This window comes from Saccopteryx bilineata, chromosome 1 (genome assembly GCF_036850765.1).
Source record: "Saccopteryx bilineata isolate mSacBil1 chromosome 1, mSacBil1_pri_phased_curated, whole genome shotgun sequence".
NCBI classification, from domain to species: Eukaryota; Metazoa; Chordata; class Mammalia; order Chiroptera; family Emballonuridae; genus Saccopteryx; species Saccopteryx bilineata.
In genome coordinates, this window is record NC_089490.1 from 304581965 (window position 1) to 304608139 (window position 26175).

General features: G+C 37.8%; 1 protein-coding gene across 6 annotated transcripts in view; it reads right to left on the bottom strand.

The window, feature by feature from the left end:
• The window catches only part of SIK3 (SIK family kinase 3), a 238369-nt gene that overhangs the window by 63094 nt on the left and 149100 nt on the right, over positions 1–26175 (bottom strand). For all 6 annotated transcript variants that reach the window (XM_066245405.1, XM_066245380.1, XM_066245415.1 and 3 more), the window contains exon 4: positions 25270–25431. In XM_066245405.1, the coding sequence (XP_066101502.1) occupies positions 25270–25431 (162 nt within the window). The remainder of the gene's footprint in view (positions 1–25269; positions 25432–26175) is intronic.

A 26175-nucleotide genomic window follows, 5' to 3' on the forward strand; every position in this document is an offset into this window, starting at 1 on the left:
ACAAACCTTCTACTCCTGTAAACCTGTCCAGAGGTCTCCTATAACTATTTCATGTACTGTTGTTACACCTCACTCTAAAAATGTTGCTAACAGGAGCAAAATTTGCTCCTCCCTGCCTACGACACTCCCCCTCCCCCCCATGAAAGGCCAGCTTCCTCCAATGAATGATCCTGGATTATCCCAGTTCATTCTTTAATGTACAAAAACCTAACAGGATCTGACCCACCCTCCGGCTTCAATATACATATGTACCATAATTGACAGTTTTATTGAAAGCACACTGCTCTCTTATCCTCCTCACCAGTGCCTCTTCACAAGTATTTCACACTAATTTTCAACATTGTTCTGCAACTTGTTTTGTTAACATTCTGGCTAGATCATTGTCAGTTCAACTATACTGTAACTTATTTCCTCAAAATTTAAATTATGATGTGGGAGAAACCTCAAATTATTAACATATACTAAATCTGGAACTCATTTTTAATGTTCAGTTCTTTCTAATCAACACTTCAGGGACTGAGTAACTGGGATAGGAAGAATACCTCCTTTTCATTCTCTAAACTGCTTGCATTTGGGAGCATTTTGTACATATTTCAGGAAGACTGGAAGGAAAAATACAAGCAATTAAAAGTCAAACCAGTATATTTTGGAATTTGGTGGTGGTTGAGGGAAGTACCAGCAGAATTCTGCCCAGATGTGTGGCAGGAAAGGAAGGTGGGCTGGGGTCGCTGGAGAAAGACAGACATGGGACAGAACTGCTAAGATTTTTTATGGTTTTTAGTGATCTGAACATATAGACAACTGAAGAAACAGCAAGATGACCCAACTTAGATGAGAAAGTGATCACAACAAAATTTAAAGCAAAGTAAAATGGAAAAGGAAGAATTCTTGTTGGCTTAAATCAGAAATGCTGAAGCAGGGAAACAAAAGCTTTTAGAACTTAAGTTTGCTCAGTTACCTCGAACCTAGAAAACCCTATTTCCATTCATCTTATTTTGACTCTGGAGCTGTTCTTATGCATAATATCCTTCATTATTTACTAAAGGCTCCTCTTCTTTATGTCTCTTTCGGAATCTCTAAATAGGCTCCTCCATTTCCTTCACTCATCTATACAATGTGTATTATGTGGAAGCCTTCCAGTGGACATAGCAATGTGTTGGCTCCTATAAAAGACCCAAAGGCAGAAAAGGTATGTTCTCATGGAAGGACTCAAAAAGGAAGAACTTAGCTGAATGGCTAGAATGTGAGGAGGCAGAGGGGGAATGCTGAACAGTGGCTGGGGGGAGAGAGCATAGCAAAGGTGATCACTTAGAACTAGTGTACTGAGTTCAAGCAACAATAGAGACTGCCCAGGGTATGATGTAGGGTTTGAAGAAGTATGTGTATGGCAAGAAATAAAATTACATAGGAGCATCAGGCCAGACCAAAGTGTATGCAGCACTTCACATCCCCACCAACAATGTACAATGGCTCCAGTTTTCTCCATGTCCTCATAGCTTCAAATGACAGAACAAGGATTTTAGACCTCATCCTACGAACCAGTGTTTTCTTTCATTTTCCTCAAAAAATTAAAAATTTTATTAGACTTCAGATACAAAAAATTGATTATGAATTACCATCTTTGGTTCATGATGCAGTCTCACTGTTACCCCATCCGTGGCCTTTTATTGAGATACATTTCACATCCCATAAATTCAACCATTTAAAGTGGTTTTTAGTCATCCCTTGCCATATCACGGTTCACTTTTCACGGTCTATATCGTGGATTTTTATATTATTGTATATATCTAATTTTGTATCATGGTTTTTCATTATATTGCGGGATTTTATTGTATATAGGTATTTTTATATATTTATTATTTTAATTATTTTGTGGTAAAATAAGCATTTTCTAGCCTAAAAAATTGAAAGCATTTATAAGAGTGTGGGATAAGTTAATAACACTGTGGGAAAGGTTTTTATAAGAGTGTGGGGAGGGTTTATAAAGCCTTAAAATCTATATAAATAATGAAATAAATATAAGGTCACTACTTTGCGAATTTTTGCCTACCGTGGGGGGTTCTGAAACCCAACCCCTGTGATAAAGGAGGGACCACTGTATATTCATAGAGTTCTACAACCATCACCTCAATCAATTTTAGAACATTTTCATCACCCCAGAAAGGATCTCCAAACTAATCACAGTTAATCTGCATTTCCTTCCTTAGCTCTTGCATAAATGCCTGGCCCTGGGCAGTCACTATCAACCTCTCGTCTCTCTGGATTTCTCTATTCTGAACATTTCACATAAAAGTGATCACATAGCATATGACTTTGTGTGACTGGCTTCTCTCACTTAACATGTTCTCATCATGTTCTGGCATATACCAGCAGTTCCTCCTTTATTAATAAATAATATTCCATAGTATGGATATATCACTTTTTATTTATCAGTTTAGCACTTGATGAATATTCAGACTGTTTCCAATTTTTGGTATTATGAATAATGCTGCTATGAAAATTCATGTAAGTATTTTTGTGGATGTATGTTTTCTCAGGTATGTACCTGGGAGTGGAATTGCTAGGTCATATAGTAGGGTAATTCCATGTTTAATCTTTTGAGTAACTGTCCAAACTGTTAGTCAAAGTGTATATACCACTTCACATTCCCACCAACTATGTACAATGGTTCCAGTTTCTCCACATCCTCATTGTGGGTTTTTTTAAACACAGCACTTCTTACCATGTTGATGAAAACCAGTAAAGTAATGATGCTGAAGTACTAGTAAACTCACTCGGGTCATTAGAAACGCATCATGGTCACACAGCTAGATGGCCAGCACCATGGGGGAGCTGGGTCTCCTGGGAGAACCAAGAGCTAGACCAGCTTGGACTCACCACCCTCCATGCAGCAATTCCCCCCTTTGCGCAGCACTTGGAATTATATGAAACAAGGAGATATTTTTTAAAGAACATTCTGTTGAGTGCTATGTTGTTGTACCGCTTATGTATTACCTCACTAAGATGAGCATTATTTTTGTTTTAAGCCTGGAAAAGTGAAGTTTATTAAGTAATATGCTCAGATTTGAAATTATAAAAAAATCACTAAGAACAAGGCCCAGCTCATGATGTCATCCTGGATGCCCTGAAAGCCACACCAACCAGTGGCTTTAGCATCATGCACATGTTTACCAGGAGGGAGGTGGACACCCCATAACTCAATTTATACAACTTCCAAATTCCTTGATTATTATAGAACACTGTTTTTCATTTTGCTCTTGCCTGTCAACTCTCTGTTCTGTTTATATAATCCCCAAAGGTCTATGGTGTTTGAGGAACAGTACTATGTGTTTACAAGTTTCTCTAAAGGCAGGGCATTGAAAAGAATGGTAGGCACTGTATATCAGTGAAAAAATACATTTTTCAATCAATGGCACAGAACAATTGGTTTTCCAAATGGAAAAAATTAAGCTGGACATATTCCTCAAACTATATCCTAAAATCAATTCAAGGTAGATCACAGACTTAATGTAAAGACAAAACTATAAAGTTTTCATAAAACAGTAAAGGAGAATATCTTTATAGACTCGGGGAAATGAAAAGATTTTTAAAACAAGAAATGCGAAGCACTAATCATAAAGAGTAGTGGTAAATTTGAGTAAATTAAAATTACACTGAAATATATACTCATTTAAAGACATTAAAGGAGTGAAATCAGAAACCACAAATAAAAATGTTTATACACATAAAATAAGATTTGTGTCTTCATTACTGAAACAAAACTCCTAGAAATTAATAAGATATACAACCCAGTAGAAAAAAAGGCAAAAGACACTAAACCAAAAAATAAATAAATAACAGCCATGAAAAGAAGTTCAACTTTGTTATTAAAGAGAAACACTGAAGAACTAAACCACTAAAGATAACTATTACAAACTCACCAGATTAACAAAAATCACAAAGTATAAGAATGGCCAGCAACTGCAGGAACGGGATGCTCCCACCACCAGCACCTGGTTTGGCATTCTCAAATGAAAGCTGAAAACAGGCTGCATGACCGCAAATTCACTTCTAGGTTTACACTCTTAAATGCTTAAGAATCAACATTAAAGTTCAAGACTGTAACAGGATAAATGTTTAAGAATATTTTGCATCTGTTAGAGGTCCAAACTGAAAGCAATCCAAACAGCCATCAACAGATACAATAAAAAACAACATATGGTATATTCATATCACAGAATACTACATAGAAATAAAAGTGAACACATTACAGATAAACAAATATGGATAAATCTCAAAAACAGTGCTGTGTGAAATAAGGCATAAAATAATATATTCAGTATGATTCCATTCATATAGTTCAAAAACAAGCAAACTATATTAAATATGGACCATTCCACATTGTATTCAATATAAATGGCAACCCTTGGAGCAAAACTCCTGAGGGATGCGGTAGACAGGTGGTCTTAAATAGAGCAAGTGAGTAATTAACACGGAAACCAAGACAGTGATTACCTCTTGGGGGAAGGCTGAAGCTGTGATGGAGGAGTGCTGTCTGGGCTGATGAAATTGCTACCTATATCCTGATAGAAGTGGTGACTGCACAGGTGTTTACTTCCTAGTAATTCACTAAAGTGTACATATATGGTTAGGAAACATTTCTGTATCCACACATAATATCTCATAATAAGTGATTGAAGAAAAGAATCGGCTCCTTTTCCTCCCCTACCCCTTCTATTTCTGGCTGTTAAGTCATCTCACTGGGATCTAAGCTCATTATCACAGGGATTGGGAGGGCAGAGGTAAGGCTGGCTCACTCACCATTCATTTCCTAGTGCCTACAACAGTGCTTTGCAGAAGAGAAGGATTCAATAAATGTCGTTCAAGTGATTCACTAACTAGAAACAAAGATGGAGAGAAAAAAAGAGAAAAAGAGAGGAAAGTATAAAAAAGGAAAGAAATGTACAAGTACTCAGAGCAGCCCTCAGTGAACAATTAAGAGAGTAGGAACTGGGAGCTTCTTGCTAAATAAGGGATCCCACTGAAGTTTTTGCTGGAAACAGCAATAATCCTATATGAAGAACAGCAAACTAAAGATTTTACATACAATGATAAAGTCTGTACCTGTAATTAAGTACAATTTAAAAGAAGTAAATATTTAAATGATATGTATAATTACTGTCATAACAGCAATTAGGTATAGTCCACAGCATTAAAAATATTAGTACTGCTCTTATTAATAAAATAACTATTTCTCAATAACTCATGTTAAGAACAAAGACATTCCATATTATGTTATGGAATGTTTATGTCCCCCCTAATTCTTATGTTGAATTCTAACGCCCAATATTATAGAAGGTGGAACCTTTTGGAGGTGCTAAGGTCACCAGGGTGGAGGCTTCACAAACAGGACTAGTTCCTTCATAAAAGAGACTCTAGAGAGATCTCTAGCCATTTCCACTGTACTAGGGCACGGCAAGCAGATGCTGGCTATGAACCAAGAAGATGGCCCTTATCAGAAGGCAACTTTACTGGAGTCATGATCTTGAAATTCTTACCTTCCAGAACTGTGAGCAACAAATTTCTGTTGTTTATAAGTTATCCAGTCTGTGGTATTTTATTATAGCAGCCCAAATGGACTAAGACACATTACTTTAAATAATACAAAAACTCATTTTTGTGTATAATGTCACTGTCTCCCCTAACTGGACAAGAGCTGCTAACAAAGAGATTTAAATTTCCCTTCTTTACTATGTCCAATTAATGTAAACAGGCTTGATAAATCAAAAACCATAGATGGCCAGAAGAAAGAGGAGGAAAACTACCCAAATCTTGGACAGTATTTCAAAAGAATACCACATCCCCTGTTCACTGCAGCGTCATTTACCAATATTTGGAAGCAACCAAAGTGCCCATCAGTATGCAAGTGGATAAAAAAGCTGTGGTACATTTACACAATGAAATACTACTCAGCCATAAAAAAGAAGGAAATCTTACCTTTTGCAACAGCATGGATGGACTTAGAGGGTATTATGCTAAGTGAAATAAGTCAGAAAAAAACAAATACCATGTGATTTCATTTATATGTGGAACTGAACAAAATGAACAAACAAAACAGACACATATTCATAGATTCAGAGAACAAAACGATGGTTGTCAAAGGGGTGGGGTTAAAAAAAAGGGATTGAGAAGTACAGATTGGTAGTCCCAAAATAGTCACAGGATGTAAATACAGTACAAGGAATATAGTCAATAATATTGTAATATCCATGCAAACACAATAAATTAAAATTAATAAATATTTTTAAAAATATTGTATTAACTAGATATGGTATCAGATTGGTATTACATTTATCAGGGTAGTCACTTCAAACGATATATAATGTCTAATTACTATGCTGTACACCTGGAACATATAATACTGTATGTAAAGTCTATATGAAAAATAAATTTTAAGAGAAACAATGGGATAGAGTAAGTAAATTATGTCGTATCTATTTGATATGCAATCATTAAAAAATATCATATGGGCCTGACCAGGCAATGGCACAGTGGATAGAGCAGGGGTCGGGAACCTATGGCTCATGAGCCAGATATGGGTCTTTTGATAGAGCTGCGTCTGGCTCACAGACAAATCTTTAATAAAAAAAAAAATAACGTTAAAAATATAAAACATTCTCATGTATTACAATCCATTCATTTCCTACCGCTCATGTTCATGGTTGCAGGTGGCTGGAGCCAATCACAGCTGTCCTCTGGGACAACACCAAATTTTTACTGGATAATGTGTAATGCACACGGGTCATTGTGAGGTCAGGAAGTAAACTTTCCTCCTTTTAATCAAGTAGTCAGCTAGCTAATTGCAGAAACCCTTTTGACGAAGATGGCTAAAAGAAAAAAAGATGAGGAGTATCGTACTTTTCAGCAGGAATGGACAGAGGAATTCGCCTTTGTGGAGAGAGCAGGTTTTGCAGTGTGTCTAATAATACAATGATAAAATTGAATCAATGATACGGTAAATTTAAAGCGGCACTTTGATACACGCCATACTACATTTGCATAGAAATATCCAGCAGGGGACAGCAGGAAGAAAGCATGTCAAGAGCTACTGTGCAGAGTGCAAGCTAGTCAGTAGCAACTCCGTGTTTGGACCCAACAAGGTGACTGGAATTCAGCTAGCTTTGCTGGTGCTTTAGCAATTGTGAGAAACGGAAAGCCATTCACAGATGGGGAGTATGCCAAAACATTCATGCTTGATGTTGCCAATGAACTTTTTGATGACTTTTCGGATAAAGACAAGATAATCAAATGAATAAAAGACATGCCTCTGTCAGCAAGAACTGTTCATGATCGTACCATCATGATGGCAAATCAAATTGAGGCAACTCAAGTGAAGGACATAAATGCAGCACCATTCTTTTCTCTCGCTTTGGATGAGTCAACAGACGTAAGCCATTCATCCCAGTTCAGCGTGATTGCAAGGTATGCTGTCGGTGACACACTACGTGAGGAAAGTCTTGCTGTTTTGCCTATGAAAGAGACAACAAGAGGGGAGGATTTATTCACGTCTTTCATTGAGTTCGCTAAAGAAAAAAATCTACCAATAGATAAACTTATTTCGGTCTGTACTGATGGTGCTCTGTGCATGGTGGGGAAAAATAGAGGATTTGTAGCGCTTCTTCGTGAACATGAAAAAAGACCCATTCTAAGTTTTCACTGCACTCTACATCAGGAGGCGCTTTGTGCTCAGATGTGTGGCGAGCAGCTTGGTGAGGTGATGACGCTGGTCATTCAGGTGGTCAACTTTACTGTTGCCCGAGCTTTAAATGATCGCCAGTTTAAAACACTGCTGGATGAAGTTGGGAATAATTATCCTGGTCTGCTTCTGCACAGCAATGTGCTGGTTGTCAAGAGGGAAGGTGCTCAGCCGTTTCGCGGCTTGTCTGAGTGAAATCCGGACTTTTCTTGAAATGAAAAATGTTAGCTAATACTGAGTGGCTTCTGAAGTTCTACTATCTTGTGAACATGACTGAACATCTGAACCAGCTCAGTGTGAAAATGCAAGGCGTTGGAAATACAGTCTTCAACAAGCAGTGTTTGCAATTGAAAACATGCTGCAACTCTTCATTGCTGACATTGAAACAGGTTGTTAACTACACTTTGAAAAACTGGAAGAGTTTAAAGATGCATGCACAGCAAGTGACCCTGCTCAACATCTTGATCTCCAGCAGCTAGCGGGCTTCACATCTCATCTCCTGCAGTCATTCAAAGCGCACTTTGGAGAATTTTGTGAGCGTACTCATCTTTTGAAGTTCATCACCCATCCACACAAGTGTGCAGTGGACAGCGCCGATCTGAGTTATATCCCCAGTGTCTCCGTCAGAGATATTGAGCTACAGGCTGCTGACCTGAAGGCCTCAGACATGTGGGTGAATAAGTTCAAGTCACTGAATGAAGATCTGGAAAGACTTGCACGACAGCAAGCAGAGTTGGCGAGCAAACACAAGTGGGGAGAAATGAAAAAACTTCAACCTGAGGACCAGCTGATTGTCAAAACTTGGACCATGCTTCCTGTCACATACCACACACTGCAGCATGTGAGTATTGCTGTACTGACAATGTTTGGCTCTATGTATGCATGTGAGCAGTCTTTCTCACATCTAAAGAACGTTATGACCAACCTACCTACGATCACATTTAACGGATGGAAGTCTCAACGCCTGCATGAAACTTAACCTCACCACGTATCAACCAGACTACAAAGCCACCAGCAAAACCATGCAGCACCAGAAGTCGCATTAATGGTAAGAAGTACTTTATTCATCATTGGTGAGCAACAGCATAACAATGTTATTAAAAAGAATTCAGAGACTTATTATACTTTAAAAATGTTGGTCTTACATAAAATGCACGCATTTACTTGTATTTAGTGTTAAACATATTGTATGGCTCTCACGGAATTACATTTTAAAATATGTCGCATTCATGGCTCTCTCAGTCAAAAAGGTCCTGACCCCTGGGATAGAGCATTGGACTGGAATGCGGAGGACCCAGGGTCAAAATCCCACAGTTGCCAGCTTGAGCAGGGGCTCATCTGGTTTGAGCAAGGCTCACCAGCTTGAGCCCAAAGTCACTGGCTTGAGGAAGGGGTCCCTCATTCTGCTGTAGCACCTTGGTCACAGCACGTATGAGAAAGCAATCAAGTAACTAAGGTGCTGCAACAAAGAATTGATGCTTCTCATCTCTCACCCTTCTTGTCTGTCTGTCCCTATCTGTCCTTCTCTGTCTCTGTCACACAATAAATAAATAAATAAATAAATAAATAAATAAATAAATAAATAAATAAATAAAGTAAAAATTATCATATGGAGCATCATGTGGAAAATATGTGATATAATATAAAGTATTAAAAACTGGTGCTGGCCAGTGGCTCGAATGTTGGCCTGGCATATGGATGACCAACCTGGGTTCAATTCTAGGTTAGAGCACACAGGAGAAGTGACTATCTGCTTCCCTCCCCCTCCCTCCTATAGTAGTGGCTTAACTGGTTTGAGTGTTGGCCCCAGGCGCTGAGAATAGCTCAGTTGGTCTGAGTGTGTCAGCTTTCAGGCACTAAAAATAGCTCAGTACAGCTTGGTACTCAAGCATCAGCCCCAGATGGGGTTGCAGGGTGGATGCCCCTTGGGGTGCGTGCAGGAGTCTGCCTCACTATCTCCCCTCCTTTCACCTATTAAAAAACATTATATAATACATTGACTATAATTATGGAAAATACATAGAAAAAAAACAAAAAAATATTCAAAATGTTAAATTTTAGAATTCTTGTTTAAATATTTAAAAGTATTTTGTTTAACTTTCCTATAGTATGCTTATATTATTCTAGAATTAAAATTTTAATTGAAAGACTTCAAAATATCATCTTAAATAAAAAGAACTAAAATATTGAGCAGTTAGTTTCAGAAAATTCTCAGGTAGGAAGATACCTGAAAAGATACTTCTATCCCTTACTGTCAATAAATAGGAAAGATTTATGAACCACAGATTCAACACTAAAATGATGAATATTCTAAAGTTACAGAAGAAAAGAGAAATTCAACAGAAGAAACTGGTTAAGATGGATACTCACACCCATACAACAGAAGCCACATGAGTGGAGTTGTTCTCTTCAATGTGGCCTATAGTTATTTATTTCTCCACTCATAAATGGCTCCTAACATAATTTGTTAAGTCTCTTTTCGAACCCCCACTACTCTGGTTGGTCGGTTAGCATTTGTCTGCAGGCTGAAATGGTATCTTATATCTCTTTCTCTTAATATCAAGCAGCAGACTCTAATTTGAGCCACATGTCTTTCTTCTAGGATGGGTTAAATACCAGAGCTTTACTATCAATTCTGAGACTTAAAATTCTTTGTTCTAGGCAAGATCAGGAGCCCGGGGCTATAAAGAGTAGTACTATGGTATCCTTGAAAATATGTATATCATCAACTGGGAATGTGTATGTGGTCACAGGAAAGAGGGAAGAATGGGTGGCACTGATTTAATCAGTATAATGGCGACAGGAAATTTTTTTATTTGGTCCACCACTTCAGAGAGATACCCTTGACTTTTTTTTGGCTTGACCAAAGAGTAATACAAAACAGATGGAAACATTAGGCACAGCCTGAAGCCAGTTCCAATGTTCATAGTCTCTGTTAAGGTAATATGGTACAGATAACAATTGATGGTCAATCCCTCCAAGAGTAATCTGTGCTTCACTTCATTGTTGTTACACGTAAACAGCTTGGAGGTAGAAGGCAAAGGAAAAAAGTGAAGTGGGGAAATAGTTAATCTTAAGTAAACAATCTCACTAGAAAACACTGTGACAGCATCTTTCATACTTTACAACCTGAAAACTTCTGAAGACTCATAATCTCAATATTGCACTTGCAATTGAGACAAAAACCAAACAAATAATTTTAGCCCTTGATTAACTTCTCAGTGGATCTGGGGAGGAGTACGGGGGGGACAAGCTGTCAGGTGTTCTTGCTAGAAATAACTCAAAGATCAACATTCAAGTAAGAACACTATATAAATAGGATTTAAACTATTATAGAGATTGTTAAAATAGAACATGACACAGATAAGGAACAATTCTTCCTTTTCCTGTGCAATATTACTAGTCTAGAAATCATGTAACCCAACAGCTTTATTTGGAATTGAACAAAACAAGAGTCTACTCTGTGGACTCAGAATTAACACTGGTGATGAAGAACAAGGTCTCAGAAGTCACTGTATTAGTTAACTCTTTAAAAATGGGTCTTGGGAAGTCCTCAGTGTTTAGCAATCATTGCAACCCCTGGCTGAACTTCCTGACTAGGAGCTAATAGAGAAGTAGTGTAATGTCAAAAATTACTGATTCACAGTTTTAAGAAACCAGGGGAAGTCAGACTGGAGGAAGGGAGAGAGCATTATTCAAGGGATTGAAAGAATGTATTTACATTTCTGGAAAGGTATTTGGAGAAGTATCAAACTATTTTGTTGCAGCTGCTGCATATACCATATACCCGGCTCCATATCTGTCACTTAATCTTAGCAATCTCCTGACCCTCTCCCACCCTTAGCACTGTATCTCTATGTAGTGTGATCACTATCTCTGTGAAAAATGAGTTTAAAAATGAAAATGCTGGACCAGCACCACACTGGCATTTTCAACAAATGATATACTTTCTTCCAAAGCTTTAAAATACTTTAGCAGTTAGGATCATTAAGCTCAGCTATTTTAAAATTAGGTAATAAATCAATCCCCTCCACTCTGTTATATATAGATAGCATTACTCCAACCCTTCTCACAAAAAAACAAAAAGTTCTCCCCAACACAGGATCTTTTCATCAAATTTACTGTTGAGTAGATGTATAGGGAAAGGGTTGTAATGACACATTTTCTGTAACACACCTGCAAACAACATTCATTGGAATCCTTGAAAACATTAATATATATACTATTATAGTCATGATTCTAAACTGTATCAGTTAGAATAAAAATTCAATCACGTAAGTTTTTGATACTGACAGGGAACAATACTATGCAAAAATTTTAAGTGCCCCTAGATCATGATTGTAAAGCCAGTAGCCATGGCCACCATCACAGCCGCCTGGCCCATGCAGGTTCACATTTGATTTGGACAGACGGTAATGAAACAACAGAGCCAAGAACTGGTGGGCCATTAGCTTTAATCCTAGCTTGCACCCAGCGGGCAAGAAATACACACAGTAGGAAAACATTTCCCTTTTCATTCAGGGCTCTCAAAGCCACTGACTTATCCAAATTTCCTAGAATCAAAGGTTCTTACTTCACCAGCCTTATTCAGCTCTGCTCCCCATCTCCTTCTCTCTACACAAACTCTGCACAAATTGGCTCTGCTTCAGCACTCCGCCATCTTGGCTGCTTCTCCTCTCCTCCATGTGGCCTTTCTCTGCTCTCCTCTAGCATGGGCTCCTCTGCCCCATTTTATAGTGTAGAAATCAAAACCTTTAATCCGATATACAAACAAGGAAGTCTCTGATACACAGTCACTTATCTGAGGCATAATGAGATTCCTCATGAGAGTGCACTACCTCCTATTATGCAACAGTCAAGGATGTGGGGAAAAGCTTAGTCTTAAAACTAAGCCTTAGGCTATAACGACCCTGCCCACTTACAGCCTGTCCCTCACACCCAATGCAAACTATAAGGGAGCAAACATATATACATATATATTATATTTACAAACTTATTTGACCAACAATGATAAATCAAAGTCCCCTTAAATTCTCAATAGAAACTGAGATAACAAATGGAGATATGGTATATATGTATAATGAAAATAGTTTCCAAATTAAAAATTAAGACTTATGGTCTTAAGACATGGTCTGCTTACCAAAAAGTGAGCAGAAGCCTATTTGGAATAAAGAAGGTATGATGATCATATATGAAATTCTAAGGTATCACCAAGAAATTAAAAGCAGGTAAGAAAACATCCTCTTAGGTTAAAGCTAATAGAATAAACATAACTCCAATGAGAGCAAACACTGAAAAGTTATACATTTAAAAGATAACATATAAATATGGTAATAGGAGCAGGTACTCCTCAAGTTTTTGAGGGATAATTAATGCATTCTTAGCACAAGGTGAACTAGACACACATGGTCCCTACCCCCACGGAGCAGATGAGCCCCAGAGGGGAGGCACACACGACACAATCACATATCTAACTATATAATTATAACTATCAAAGGAGTTTCGGGGAAGTTCAGGAGCAATTGGTATATAATAGAAAAGAGGAGTTTCCTCAAACAGTCTACCAAGAGAGCAGAGAATTTCTCTACCAAGGCTCTATGCGGACTAGAGTATAGAAAAACTGTAACCTGCGTTAATTGTACAGGAACATTGTATTTCCACCTTTGACTCACAACCTTCTTTCAGAGGAACAGTTTATCTTAACCTCCTGAAAAAGAAATTTTAAAAGTAATTTTATTTTGCCTGACCAGGCGGTGGCACAGTGGATAGAGCGTCGGACTGGAAAACAGAGGATCCAGGTTTGAGGCCCCAAAGTCGCCAGCTTGAGCATGGGGTCATCTGGTTTGAGCAATGCTCAGCAGCATTAGTCCAGGGTCACTGGCTTGAGCAAGGGGTCACTCAGTCTGCTGTCGGCCCCCGGTCAAGGCACGTATGAGAAAGCAATCAATGAACAGCTAAGGTGCCTCAATGAGGAATTGATGCTCCTCATCTCTCTCCCTTCCTATCTGTCTGCCCCTATCTGTCCCTCTCTCTGTCTCTGTCATAAAAAATAATTTTATTTTTGCATGATTTATAATAAAGCAACTTTAAGATTTTACATTAGTATACTATTAAAGATTAACTTAAAAGTTATATTAAGAAAAATTCATTTTCCTTTAAAATATGTCAGAAAGGTATTAATTTAAAATTGATATGTCATGTTTAGTTTGGAAGTCACATATATATTAAGATAATATCCAAAATAGCCAAAAAACTTTTTATGACCTGGTATTTGGAATGCTTACAATTTTAAATCTAAAAACCAAAAATGTTTATCTGAATTATTTTTCATGTTTTGTTTTTAAATGATGCATAGATAAACAAGTTCAACACTTTGTAGATATTACACTACGAATGTATACAGTCTTTATTCCCAATAAAGCAAACTGATTTTGTATGTATGTATGTATGTATGTATGTATAAAATTTTGGTGAAGTCCTAGAAACATCTTGATGTAAACAAATAATTCATAAATATGGTAAAATTTGTTTTGAAGCATTGTAGAATTATCACTTTTATCTTCATAAACTTGAATTTTAACATCAGTTTTCCTTATGCTTTATGTTGTCCAATGGTCCACTAATGATGAAAATTTAACAAGAGATATTGAAAAGCTGCTTGACACTCTCATGGCAACCAGCTACTTCCACAGAGCAGCATCCAGGGTGGCTGAGGGCTAAGCATGCTCATTACTTTCTGTTAGCAGGTACTCCCTTGCGCGATTTACACTCCGAGGTCTCAAACTACTCCATTCAAGGGAGGCTGGGGACCAAATTCATTACTTTATTGGCTTCTAAAAAATAGGAAAGGCAAGCAGAGTCGTTATCACTTTTTATCACATCAATCTCCTGACAACCTCTAAGGGTTTAGAAATCGTTGGCTGAGAAAGGATACTGTAAATCGGGGGTCTCAAACTCGTGGCCCGCCGAACAATTTTGTGCGGCCCGCATACTAATCCACGAAGTTCAAAATATTTTGGATAAAATTAAGTAAGCCTAGGGGTCTACTTGTATTTTTCATTTCTCTAGCATCCTAGCTAGATATTAGCTTAACAGCAGTTGTGATGCGAACTACAGTTTCTGGTCGTTTTGTGACACTGAGTAAACTGCATGTACGATTGTGCTTGTTGTACTGATTTTTTTTTTGTTTTCAACTGCAGTGAGAAAAGTGTTGCGTAACAGTTGCCTTTTGTAGACATAGTACGGCCTAACGGCTGTGATCTTGCTCTGCGGCCCACATGCTGAGTTGAGTTTGAGACCCCTGCTGTAAATTATGTAAGGTGTTCAATTAAGAGTGGTCTGTGTACAGCCAGGGCAAGGAGTAGTCAAAGACCACACACATCAGGGTGTTTTCTAAAGACTAAGTGAAATACTTCTCAGGATCTTGCAACTCCTTTTGTTTTGAATCTCTGCCTACCACTAGCTGAATTTTTCTCTTGAGACCTTAAGAGAATTGAAAAGTAAGTCTTGGGATTTATAAAAATGAAAACTAAATTCTAGACTACTGGGGATTCTTACTAATAATCTGTCACTCAGAGAAGGCTTGCCTAAAAAAATCATTTTGCAATATATACAAATACCAAATCATTATACCATATGCCTGAAAATAATATGTTATATGTCAATTATATCTGGAAATCCAAAAAAAGAAAAAAAGCAATTTTGGATACACTCAGAAATCAGTCTCATCCTTTTTGACTACTACATTTTAACAGTTTCTATCACACTGTGTACAACACAACAGACACTTCTAGAGTCTGAGTGAAAAACTACTCCAGATGATGTGTCAATTCCTCCCCAACATCAACTTACAACTGAGGAGCCATAAGACCTTGTAAGAAAATTAGAGCTGGGGAAATATAGTCTTAGGTATATTTATGAAAGTTCTTGTAATTTTTATACATCTATTAATAAAATTAAAACACTCTAAAATAAGTAGGATATCAATGTTCTTTGAAAAATCTTAAAATAGAAACTACAGGTAAGTCAGCATCTGATTTCCTTCAATAATCATTACCCCATACTTGCTAGAGATCTTTCAAAACTGTCATTTTTTGCAACTTCAATAAGATTCTGGTAGGTTAATTTTTATTTGTTCCAGATAATATGTAGATTAAGATGAAGCTTTTGATTTCACTCGTCACTTATCTACATTTTATCAAATGCTTTGCCCAAGACAGTCCCAAAGACAAGGAGCAATGTGGAATTTTGAGATGTTCTGGCAGGTCTGAAACACATGCCACCCAGCTCTTCCTCACTCAGCCCAGCTACCCTCTCCCCACGCAAGGTGGAAGACGGGCCCTGGGGCTCAGTCTTCCTTCCCCCAGCTTCTCTTTTCCCCAAGACCTTGAAGCAAAAAGGCTTCTTTTCTGCCTCCTGCTTCCCTCTTCTATTGTCCCCCCCATTACCTCCTAAATAAATGATCTGTAATGATACAGGCTGGCATGGAAATCCCTGAGGTTGGGAAAAAGTAATAGAGAATTTTGTGTAAGAGGAACCTACGGTTGGAGGAATAAATTCCTCATCCCAGTCTTTCTAATTGATGTATGTTTATATACCCTCAGGCACAATGCTGCAGTGTGCCAAGAGTTATGTGAAACTGCAGGCTAAATAACACATCTTCTTGAAACACATTTTTTTCTACATTATATAAAACTAATAATTTTAATATTAAACAAATAAAATAGACATGACATTGAAGAGAACATCAAATGTGCATGAATTTGAAAGACACAGAATGTGATTAGAAATGTGTTTGAAGTGAGCCATTCCAGACTATGTTATCGAACCTCCCCTTCCCGGTCCTCCGTGAGTCTATCCCCTGTGTCAAGGAAACTGTAGAGGGAAAGTCTGGGAAGCAATCCTTCTGCATTAGTAGCACAGCTATTACTGCAAGCAAAATCCTAAAACAGAAAATTATCCTAGCAGGTACAACCGCCTTTCAAAATGAGTAAGACCTCACTTATAACCTGGAATCATGAATGACAATAAATCTGCTCATTTGAATACTAGCTTTAAATTTTTTCATACAAAATAATTCAACTATGAAATGCCTATTGAATTAAGTAAGGTACATTAATTTTTCATTTGTAAAACTCAAGTCTCAGGAATAGAATTCAAGAATGAATTTTATACATTTTATTTTCCCTGGGGTCAACATACATTAAATTTGCTTAGTGCCTCCTAGTTGAAAGTCATTTAACATTTCAGGGTGAGAATGCATGTTGATGCATTATGATTCCAAGGCTCTACTATGACCTGAATACAGGAAAGCCACATGGCCCTCAGGAAAGCTCTGTGGGTCTCAATTTATTGACCTGTCAACCAGAGAGGCATATTGGTTACCTAAAAGAAAGATGTTGGGGGGAAAATGGTGTCAGGATTGTGACATAAAATTTGGGATTGAACCTGACTAGGCCGTGGTGCAGTGAATAGAGCATTGGCTTGGGACGCAGAGGACTCAGGTTCAAAAACCCAAGGTCGCCAGCTTGAGTGCGGGTTCATCTGGCTTGAGTGCAATGGTCACTGGCTTGAAGCCCAAGGTCACTGGCTTGAGTCCAAGATCGCTGGCTTGAGCAAGGGGTCACTCACTCTGCTGTAGCCCCCCAAGCCCCTAATCAAGGCACATATGAAAAAGCAATCAATGAATAACTAAGGTGCTACAACAACGAATTGATGCTTCTCATCTCTCTCCCTTCTCGTCTGTCCCTATCTGTCCCTCCCTCTGTTTTCTTTTGCAAAAAAAAAAGGGGGGGGGATTGATATGAATGTTGTATAACTACTTTCTATGACCAGTCAGGGACATTCTCACTTATCACACTTTGGAAGAGTTCTCAGAAATACAAAGTTTTCAACCATTTTTTTCTTTATAAGTGTATCTCAGTATATTTATATGGTGGTCAATGGACTTACAAAATATTTTAGTTTCTCACTTTGAAAAAATGAAATAGTCTAGATCTCACCATATTAAGGTCAAAAATTTCCACAGTACCTTAAATATATGCACTCTGGAAATTCTTTCCAAAATATTGGCTTCACTGTAGTTGTAGTTCAGATCTTTGCTGTCTACTGACTGCCAACTAAAACAATAACACTGGAGTGGAAACTAGCTCATGGAGACCATTCTGGGAGCCGACATTTAAAGAGAAAAGTTTCCAACTTCCTTAAGTTGAAAAACAAAAGTTTCCACAATTTTCAAAACATTCTCATAACATCTTAGTATTTCAAATAACTTTGCTTCAGGGAGTAAGCCAACTACATTTAAGTTTTCTCTTGAGCAATCTTTTTTTCAATATAGGAATTTCTCTACTGGGGATAAGAATTAAAATTACTTTCAAATAGCAGGGCATCAACAATTTAAAATAAGACACTACCATTTTTCTTATATAGCTTAATATTTCATCAAGTAAAATCTGGAGCTATCACCTCACACCAGTCAGAATGGTGCTCATCAACAAAACAACACAGAGTAAGTGCTGGCGAGGATGTGGAGAAAAGGGAACCCTCCTGCACTGCTGGTGGGAATGCAGACTGGTGCAGCCACTATGGAAACAGTATGGAGATTCCTCAAAAAATTAAAAATCGAACTGCCTTTTGACCCAGCTATCCCATTTTTAGGAATATACCCCAAGAACACCATAGCACTGTTTCAAAAGGAGAAATGCACCCTCATGTTTATGGCAGCATTGTTCACAATAGCAAAGATCTGGAATCAGCCCAAGTGTCCGTCAGTAGACGAGTGAATTAAAAAGCTATGGTACATATATACAATGGAATACTACGGGGCTATGAAAAAGAAGGAAATCTTACCTTTTGCAACAACATGGATAGACCTGGAAATTATTATGTTGAGTGAAATAAGCCAGGCAGAAGAAGAAAAATATCACATGACCTCACTCATTTGAGGAATCCAATTAACAATGTGAACTGAGGAACAGAATTGAGACAGAGGAGAGATCAAAGAGACCAGAGGAAAAGAGAACAGAGGGAAGGGGGATGATAGGATGGGATCAAGCTGAAGGTAAGGAGGGAGGGTGCTATAGGGAGGAGGGCAAAGGAGATGTTGAGGGGAATATGGGAGGGGGGATGCATTCAGGGCAACACTAGAATCTATGTAAACACAATAAATTAAAATCAATAAAAAAATAAAATAAAAATTTTTTAAAAATCTGACTTCTCTATTGCTAAACATATCTCTAACTAGAAGTCCTTCTCTCTCCTTGCCCTTTCCTTCCTCCTCATGCCTAATATTGTTCTCTGATGTGGGGTTTTACCACTTCACAGCCTTTTACCTGATCTTCCTATCGCCGTCCTTCTGCTATGTCCACCATTTTTTCTTATCCATCTGTATTTGATTTATTAAGCCTTGTATTCAAATAATTTCATAATCCAGTGTCACTACATACCTCTCCCACCTTCTCAGGCAGGACTCCCTCGTTAAGCCCCCTCTCCAGCCACGCGGCTTAACCTCTTCTGCAAACATGCTGCCATATGCATTCTGCTGCTGCTCAGGCTTCTCCAGCTCCCTGCCCATTGTAATCAAAATAAAACCCCAAATCCTCACCACATAAAAAGGATCCCCATAAACTGGCCCTTGCCGGCTCTCTTGTCCCATCTCCTTCCACTTTCCCGTTTATTATATCCAGCTGTGCTAATCTTTTTCTGACCACACCAAATATGCTACTAAATCCATCTGTCAGGCCTTTCCAGTGCTCTTCCTTCTCAGAAGGCTCTGACTGTCCCGGTTAAAAGTAGTACCTCTCCCACAAATCCTTCTATCACTTGACTCAATTTTATCATTTTTGCAGCCCTTATGAGAGCTTATTTGTTTATGTGTTTATTGTCTATCTCACCCCACCATCAGAATGTTAGTTCCAAGGTACCATTTTAGCTGTGGCTGTGTCCTCAGTGTCTAGATCAGTGGTTGCACATAGCAAATTCTTTAACATTTGCTGGCTGACTACTCCTACTGGAACTCTCCCTCTTCTACAGCTGCACCTTAGAGCAATGGTTCTCAAAGTGTGCACCAGGGCGCACTGCTGCACCCTAGAAGATTTCCAGGTATGCCCTATGGTATTCCAGAGAAATATGTACCTGTTGGGAACCAAAAAACAAACAGGGTTTTTGGAGTTTAAATTTTTGGGAGACAGAGGTGTGGGGAATTGGCTGTAAGCTGACAGTCTACCCAACTCCCCACCTCACTTGCCTGATTAGCTTGCAAAAGGCTGTTAAGCTGTGGTGCTGGATTGTTTACACTACCCCCATGTTCCGCGGAAAGACTGGAGGCAAGTTTCTCCTATCCTTTGTTTGGTGTAAAGTTAAGATGATATGTATAGTGGGGGTTTTCTACACTCAACACAATTAAGAGTAAAAAGAGAGGGATTCTTCAATGTATTAACAAGGAAATGAGAGTTTGCCTTTCAAATATATGCCCAAACATTGAAGAAATCGCTAGGACACATGAGGCTCATGTTTCTCATAAATACGAGAATGAAAAAAACAACACATTTGTGCTGGGACCTGCTGAATTTACTAAATCTTACTAAGAATGTATCTCTATATATAAAAAGATAACTTTTTTGTCTTCTTTTAATTTTTTAACCCCTTTTTTACAAATTCTAAAAAGTATAACTCAAAAAATGTAACATAAAAATGTTTTTTAATGTCAGAATAAATTTACTTTTGTCATATTTATTTTAATTACCATAAAAGCATGCTTGGACTTTTTTTTCTTTAATATTTGACTTAATTATTATAACATATTTCTCAGAAATTTGTATATAGTGCGCCTACAATTATTTGTAGGATTTTAAATGCGCCCCGACTTCAAAAAGTTTGAGAATCACTGTCTTAGAGAATCCTTTAAAACTCACCTCCAACATTATGTCAATAGGGTGCTTATGTCTTTATCACCACTGATAAGGTTCAGATCAATGAAGTTACTGAGCACCTACTATGGAACCGGGTATATGCTAGGCAGTAGTGGTAAAACAATCACCAGGGTACAGTGATAGTCCCTGAGGCACTGACCATCTAATGGAACTTTATCAATTGAAGTGGTCTCTTCCTTCTCTGAACTCCTGTGGTAATGACACTGTAAAATTAATGTGATAATGAATCAGCATGTGCCTTGTAGCAAACCATAATTTGTTGGCTGTTGAACATGCTGACCCCAGGAATGCAGAGTACAAGCACACAGAGCCATGTTGTGCCATCTGCTCCTCTGTGGATCCTCATACATCTCAGGCATGAAAAGTAAAAGTTAGAGGCCAAGAATCCTGCTCTTTTCCCAGAGTTGGACTCTATATGAAAGAAATTTACATGCATGCTCTTTATAAAAAATTTCGCAAAGTAAAAGGTGTATGTTTTGACAACTCTAATGTTTTCTGAATAAGCTATAATTTTGTGTGAAATATGATAAAATTTAATATATGTGAAAATGCAAAGTACTTTACATATGTAAAACATGACTTCAGTGTTATTTAACTTCTCAAACGTCTAAGCATTTGCTGCCCAAATAAACTACATTTTGGAGAGTAGGAGTCACATCTTATACTTACTTCCTTTTTCTCTTCCATAACACCTAAGCAAAGAACCTCTGTTAATAACAGTTAAGATTTCAGATAGCCACTATAAATTTTTAGTTCTAGACTTGGTAACTTTGCCTTTCAGAAACAAAAATTCTTATTCTGCAAATGATCAATGCTTATTCAGGATTACTAATGCTAGAAACATCTTTTAAATAATTCTATAGAAGACAGGTTTGCTATTACTATCAAGAAAAAATAATTTTATTCTAAAACCAGAAAGGAGAAAGTTATTTACCTAGGTTTAATTCTCTGCAGAAATAGCAATAGAACAAAGATACATAAATAAGAATTTACGCACAAAACCTCTTAAGCCACAGGATGCTAGTGAACCCTAAATATCTGTGACTGAAGCTTACTTCTCATGCCCAGAAAACACATTTTCTCTTGAAGAGCGCTAGCATGGGCTTTCATAATAGCTAGATTTTTTTTATAAAATCAAGTATTAAATGTAAAATGCCATATTAACTCATACAAAATATAAAAACTATATTAATGTAAACAGAGACATCCCCAGAGCACCTACGCATCTTCTACATTTGAGCAGGATGCATGACCTGTTCACCAGACAATTAGGCAAATATTGACATAAGGACAACACGAATTTCTTAAATTTCCTAATTGGTATTTTTACTAATTCCACATTAATTTGCCACTATGAAATATATGATTTTTTAAAAATGAGGTGCGTAAGACTAGTAATATTTTAAACAAAACAAAAATGTCTTCTCTCGTGTTTCTTTAGTAGGTAGTAAGTAGTGCCGTCTTACTAAGATTTATAATAATTCATCAGTAAGCTCACTGAAAAGATCAGGAATCTGAAAGCTACTTACAGCTTTCAGAATAAAAGTTGATCACATTATTTACCTGACCTTAACCTGTCAGACCATCCACCCTAGCTCTCCAAAATTAGTCATGCCGCAGTCACCTTCAATTAGAAGTGTTTCTCCCACTGGTTCATTAAGTTCAAAGAAGACTTGGCAGATGACAATGGGAATTCTTTCTAATTTATGTGTAAGAAAGGAAGATCAGGCCATGATTTAAAAATTGAATAATGGTGGTATGTAGGAAAGAATGCATAAGCAAAGACAATGCTAGATATTATAGCAGAGCACAAAACAAAACAAAGAATAAAAACACAGACTTTGGATTACTGAATTTAAAAATATTGCCAAAGTATATGTGTTAACACAGAGAGTCCAAAGCTGGCTGCCAGCACCCCCAGCAGTCTGTAATTACAGATCAGCAGGCAGAAACTTATTGTGACTGCATGGGTTTGTTTCAACTACTAACAAAGAAAAGCATTTTAAAATCTCCTGCCTGACCAGGAGGTGACGCAGTGGATAGAGCATCAGACTGGGACGCAGAGGACCCAGGTTCAAGACTCCGAGGTCGCCAGCTTGAGTGCGGGCTCATCTAGTTTGAGTAAAAGCTCACCAGCTTGGACCCAAGGTCACTGACTAGAGCAAGGCATTACTCAATCTGCTGAAGGCCCATGGTCAAGGCACAAATGAGAAAGCAATCAATGAACTTAGGTGTTGCAACGAAAAACTGATGATTGATCCTTCTCATCTCTCTCCGTTCCTGTCTGTCTGTCCCTATCTATCCCTCTTTCTGATTCTCTGTCTCTGTAAAAAAAAAAAAAAAAAAAAAAAAAAAAAAAAAAAAGAAAACACAAACATACACACAAAAAAACTCTTTACTCAAATATTTGTCAGTAAAGTTTCTAAGTTCAGCTACCACTGATCAGTGCTTTCACATTTGCTTTATCAACGCAAAAACTAAAAGTTATAAATTGCTCTACCTAAGTCAAAATGGTTCTACATTCAAAATCAAGGACCAAGAAAGCATTAAAAAAATTTTAACCTTTGGTCATTGGATGTAGAATAAAATTGTAGGATAAAGTGAAGGCTTTCTTCTAACCAATAATCCAAAGAACCTTATGATAACATCTGCAGTAGGGCTAAATAGCCCCCCAAAAGACATCCATGTCCTAATCCATGGAACTTGTACATGAACGTGTTACCTAAGTAGTAAAAGGGACTTCGGCAGATATGATTAGGTCAAGGACCCTGGGACAGGGAGACAGCCCAGGATTATTCAGGTGGGCCCAAGGTAATCATGAGACCTTAGGGAGAAAAGTAGAAGGACCAGATCAGGAGTGGGAGAGGTGAGCCTGGAAACCAGAGATGGAGTAATGTGAGGAAGAAGCAAAAGTCAAAGAATGCAGGGGCCTCTAAGAGCTGAAAAAGCAAGACGATGGATTCTCCAGAGCCTCCAGAACAAACCAGTCCAACAGTACCTTGATTTTAGCCTCATTAAGATTCATTTCAGGTTTCTGACCTCCAGAACTGTAAGATAATAAATTTATGTTGTTTCAAGCCATGAAGTTTGTGGTAATGTGGCATAGCAACACTAGGAAATTACAACAAATAATTACAAAAAAGGTTTGAAATTGCCAGGCCTTTCCAAGCTACCCATCTCTGTAGGAAATGCGAGCACCTAGAGTTTGGGAGAATATCAAACAGACATAAGAGCAAAGGAAAAACATGACTTTATATAAGATAAAGAAAACATCGATTCCTACCTACTATACACTGAACAAGTGCAGGACTCAAAGAGCTTAGAACTGTGTGAAAGTTTTAGACAAGAGTGCTTCCATCAGCCTGACTTAAAGAAAAAGTGAGACGTTCCAAAGGTGTAGAATAGAGCCTGGAATGGGAACAGACTTATATACACAAAAGACACTGTCAGAAGAATCACCAACCTGCAAGGGCACACACAGGTACTTGGACCTAGAGTATAGTACAAATCTGACCTATTAAGAAGGGAAATTTTTAGAACTGTTTCTTACCTTGGCTGATCAAGGCAATTACATTCTAGTTATACCTCAGTATTCAATATGAAACTCCTCCCTTTTATCTGGGACATGGGGGACATACAATGCAAAACTAAAAACCACCAAAAAAAACAAAAATGGTTTATTTTCATATTTTAGTTTCTGTATTATCTGCAGTCACTTCCTAATATCAACAGGTGGTAGGCTTGTATTGGTTTGGCAAATGCTGGGAGCTTACTAAAACTAAAGAAGCGTGAGGCAGTGAGAGGTGCTTTTTAGGCTTTACCAGCTGAGCAAATGAATGAAATTTGAGGAAACAGAGATGGATTACCTTTAAACTACTATAAGATCTATTCTTCTTAAATTATCATAAAATGCAGTTTTTAGAACAAGCATGTTTACATTAGCAGTGACATAAATCAATGTTCTCAAGTGAAGCTGAAAGGGTATACAATTTTAGCAGTTTTTTTAGTACTTTTTCTATATTTTATATTCTGCAGCAGCAGCAGCAGCAGCAGTAGTAGTAGTAGTAGTAGTAGTAGTATTTTTAGTAGTAATATTAATATAGTAGTAGTATTTTTAAGTGAGAGTAGGAGAGATAAACAGATTCCCGCATGCGCCCCAACCAAGATCCACCCAGCAACCCTCGTCTGGGGCTGATGCTCAGATCAACCGAGCCACTGGCTGCGGGAGGGAAAGAGAGAGAGAAGGAAGAGAGAGGGGTGGAGAAGCAGATGGTTGCTTCTCCTGTGTGCCCTGAATGGAATTTGAACCCAGGATGTCCATACTCCCGGCAGACACTCTATCCACTGAGCAAACCAGCCTTATTATTTAAAAGGAACCTGTCAACTAAAATAATAGAACTTTAAAATATCACCCTTTTCCTTCTTTCCTCCTAGCAAATAACATAAATGTATTTTAAAAACTTATCAGTTTCCAAGCCACACACACAAAACCCCTTTATTTTCACAATACTTTCTGAATAGATGGAAATAGACAATCCTTTACTTTAAGACCCTTGAAGGAAAAGCTTCTTTATTCTTATGTCACATCCTCAACATGCCTCTCACCTGCTATTTTGATATTCAGATTGGCGTCCAGAAGCAAATTTTCAGCTTTTAGATCACGATGAACAATGTTCCGACAGTGACAGAAAAAGACTGCTGCAACGATCTGTTTGAATTTCCGACGGGCCTCCTTTTCTGCCATTCTACCGTGAGCCACCAGGTGGTCTGTGTTGAAGAAGAACATCGTCAGTTCTCATTTCAGGCATTGGTATAATTTCAAAAGGTAGCAAGGGGCCCCACCAAATGAACGGGTTAAAAGAAGTGAGATAAATATAGAAAAAAACACAGAGTCCTGCCTGTACCTATAAAAATTCATTATGCCTGGCCTGTGGTAGTGCAGTGGATAGAGCACTGACCTGGAATGCTAAGGTTGCCAGTTCGAAACCCTGGGCATGCCTGGTCATGGCACATATGTGAGCAACCAATGAACAACTAGAGTGAAGTAACCACTTCTTGTTCCCTGCCCCACCCGTGCAAAATCAATAAATAAAATCTTTTTAAAAAATTCATTAGTAATTAGTGCCCAAACTATTTTAAATCCAAATCCTGTCGTATGCATAAGAATAAACTTGCCCTACCACAAGAAAAAAGAGTTCTGAGGAACATCATGGTATTTTTCAAGGATCATAACACTGAACACCTTCCTTTTCGTATCTCCATTGCACAAGTTTCCACACACAGCAAACATACACTTTAAGGTAAGTATCAGCAAATTTCCTGTGCTACAGATCAGGAAATTTCCTGTGCTACAGGGTGAGTCAAAAAGCAGACTCTTTAGGCTAATATCTCTTTAGGCTAAATATCTCTTCTGCTCTCAAAATTTTATAATTTGACATAAAATATATTGGTATCTCTTCTCTGAAATGTATAATAATACTCCTGCATCTTTACACCTGCGTTTACTGTGCT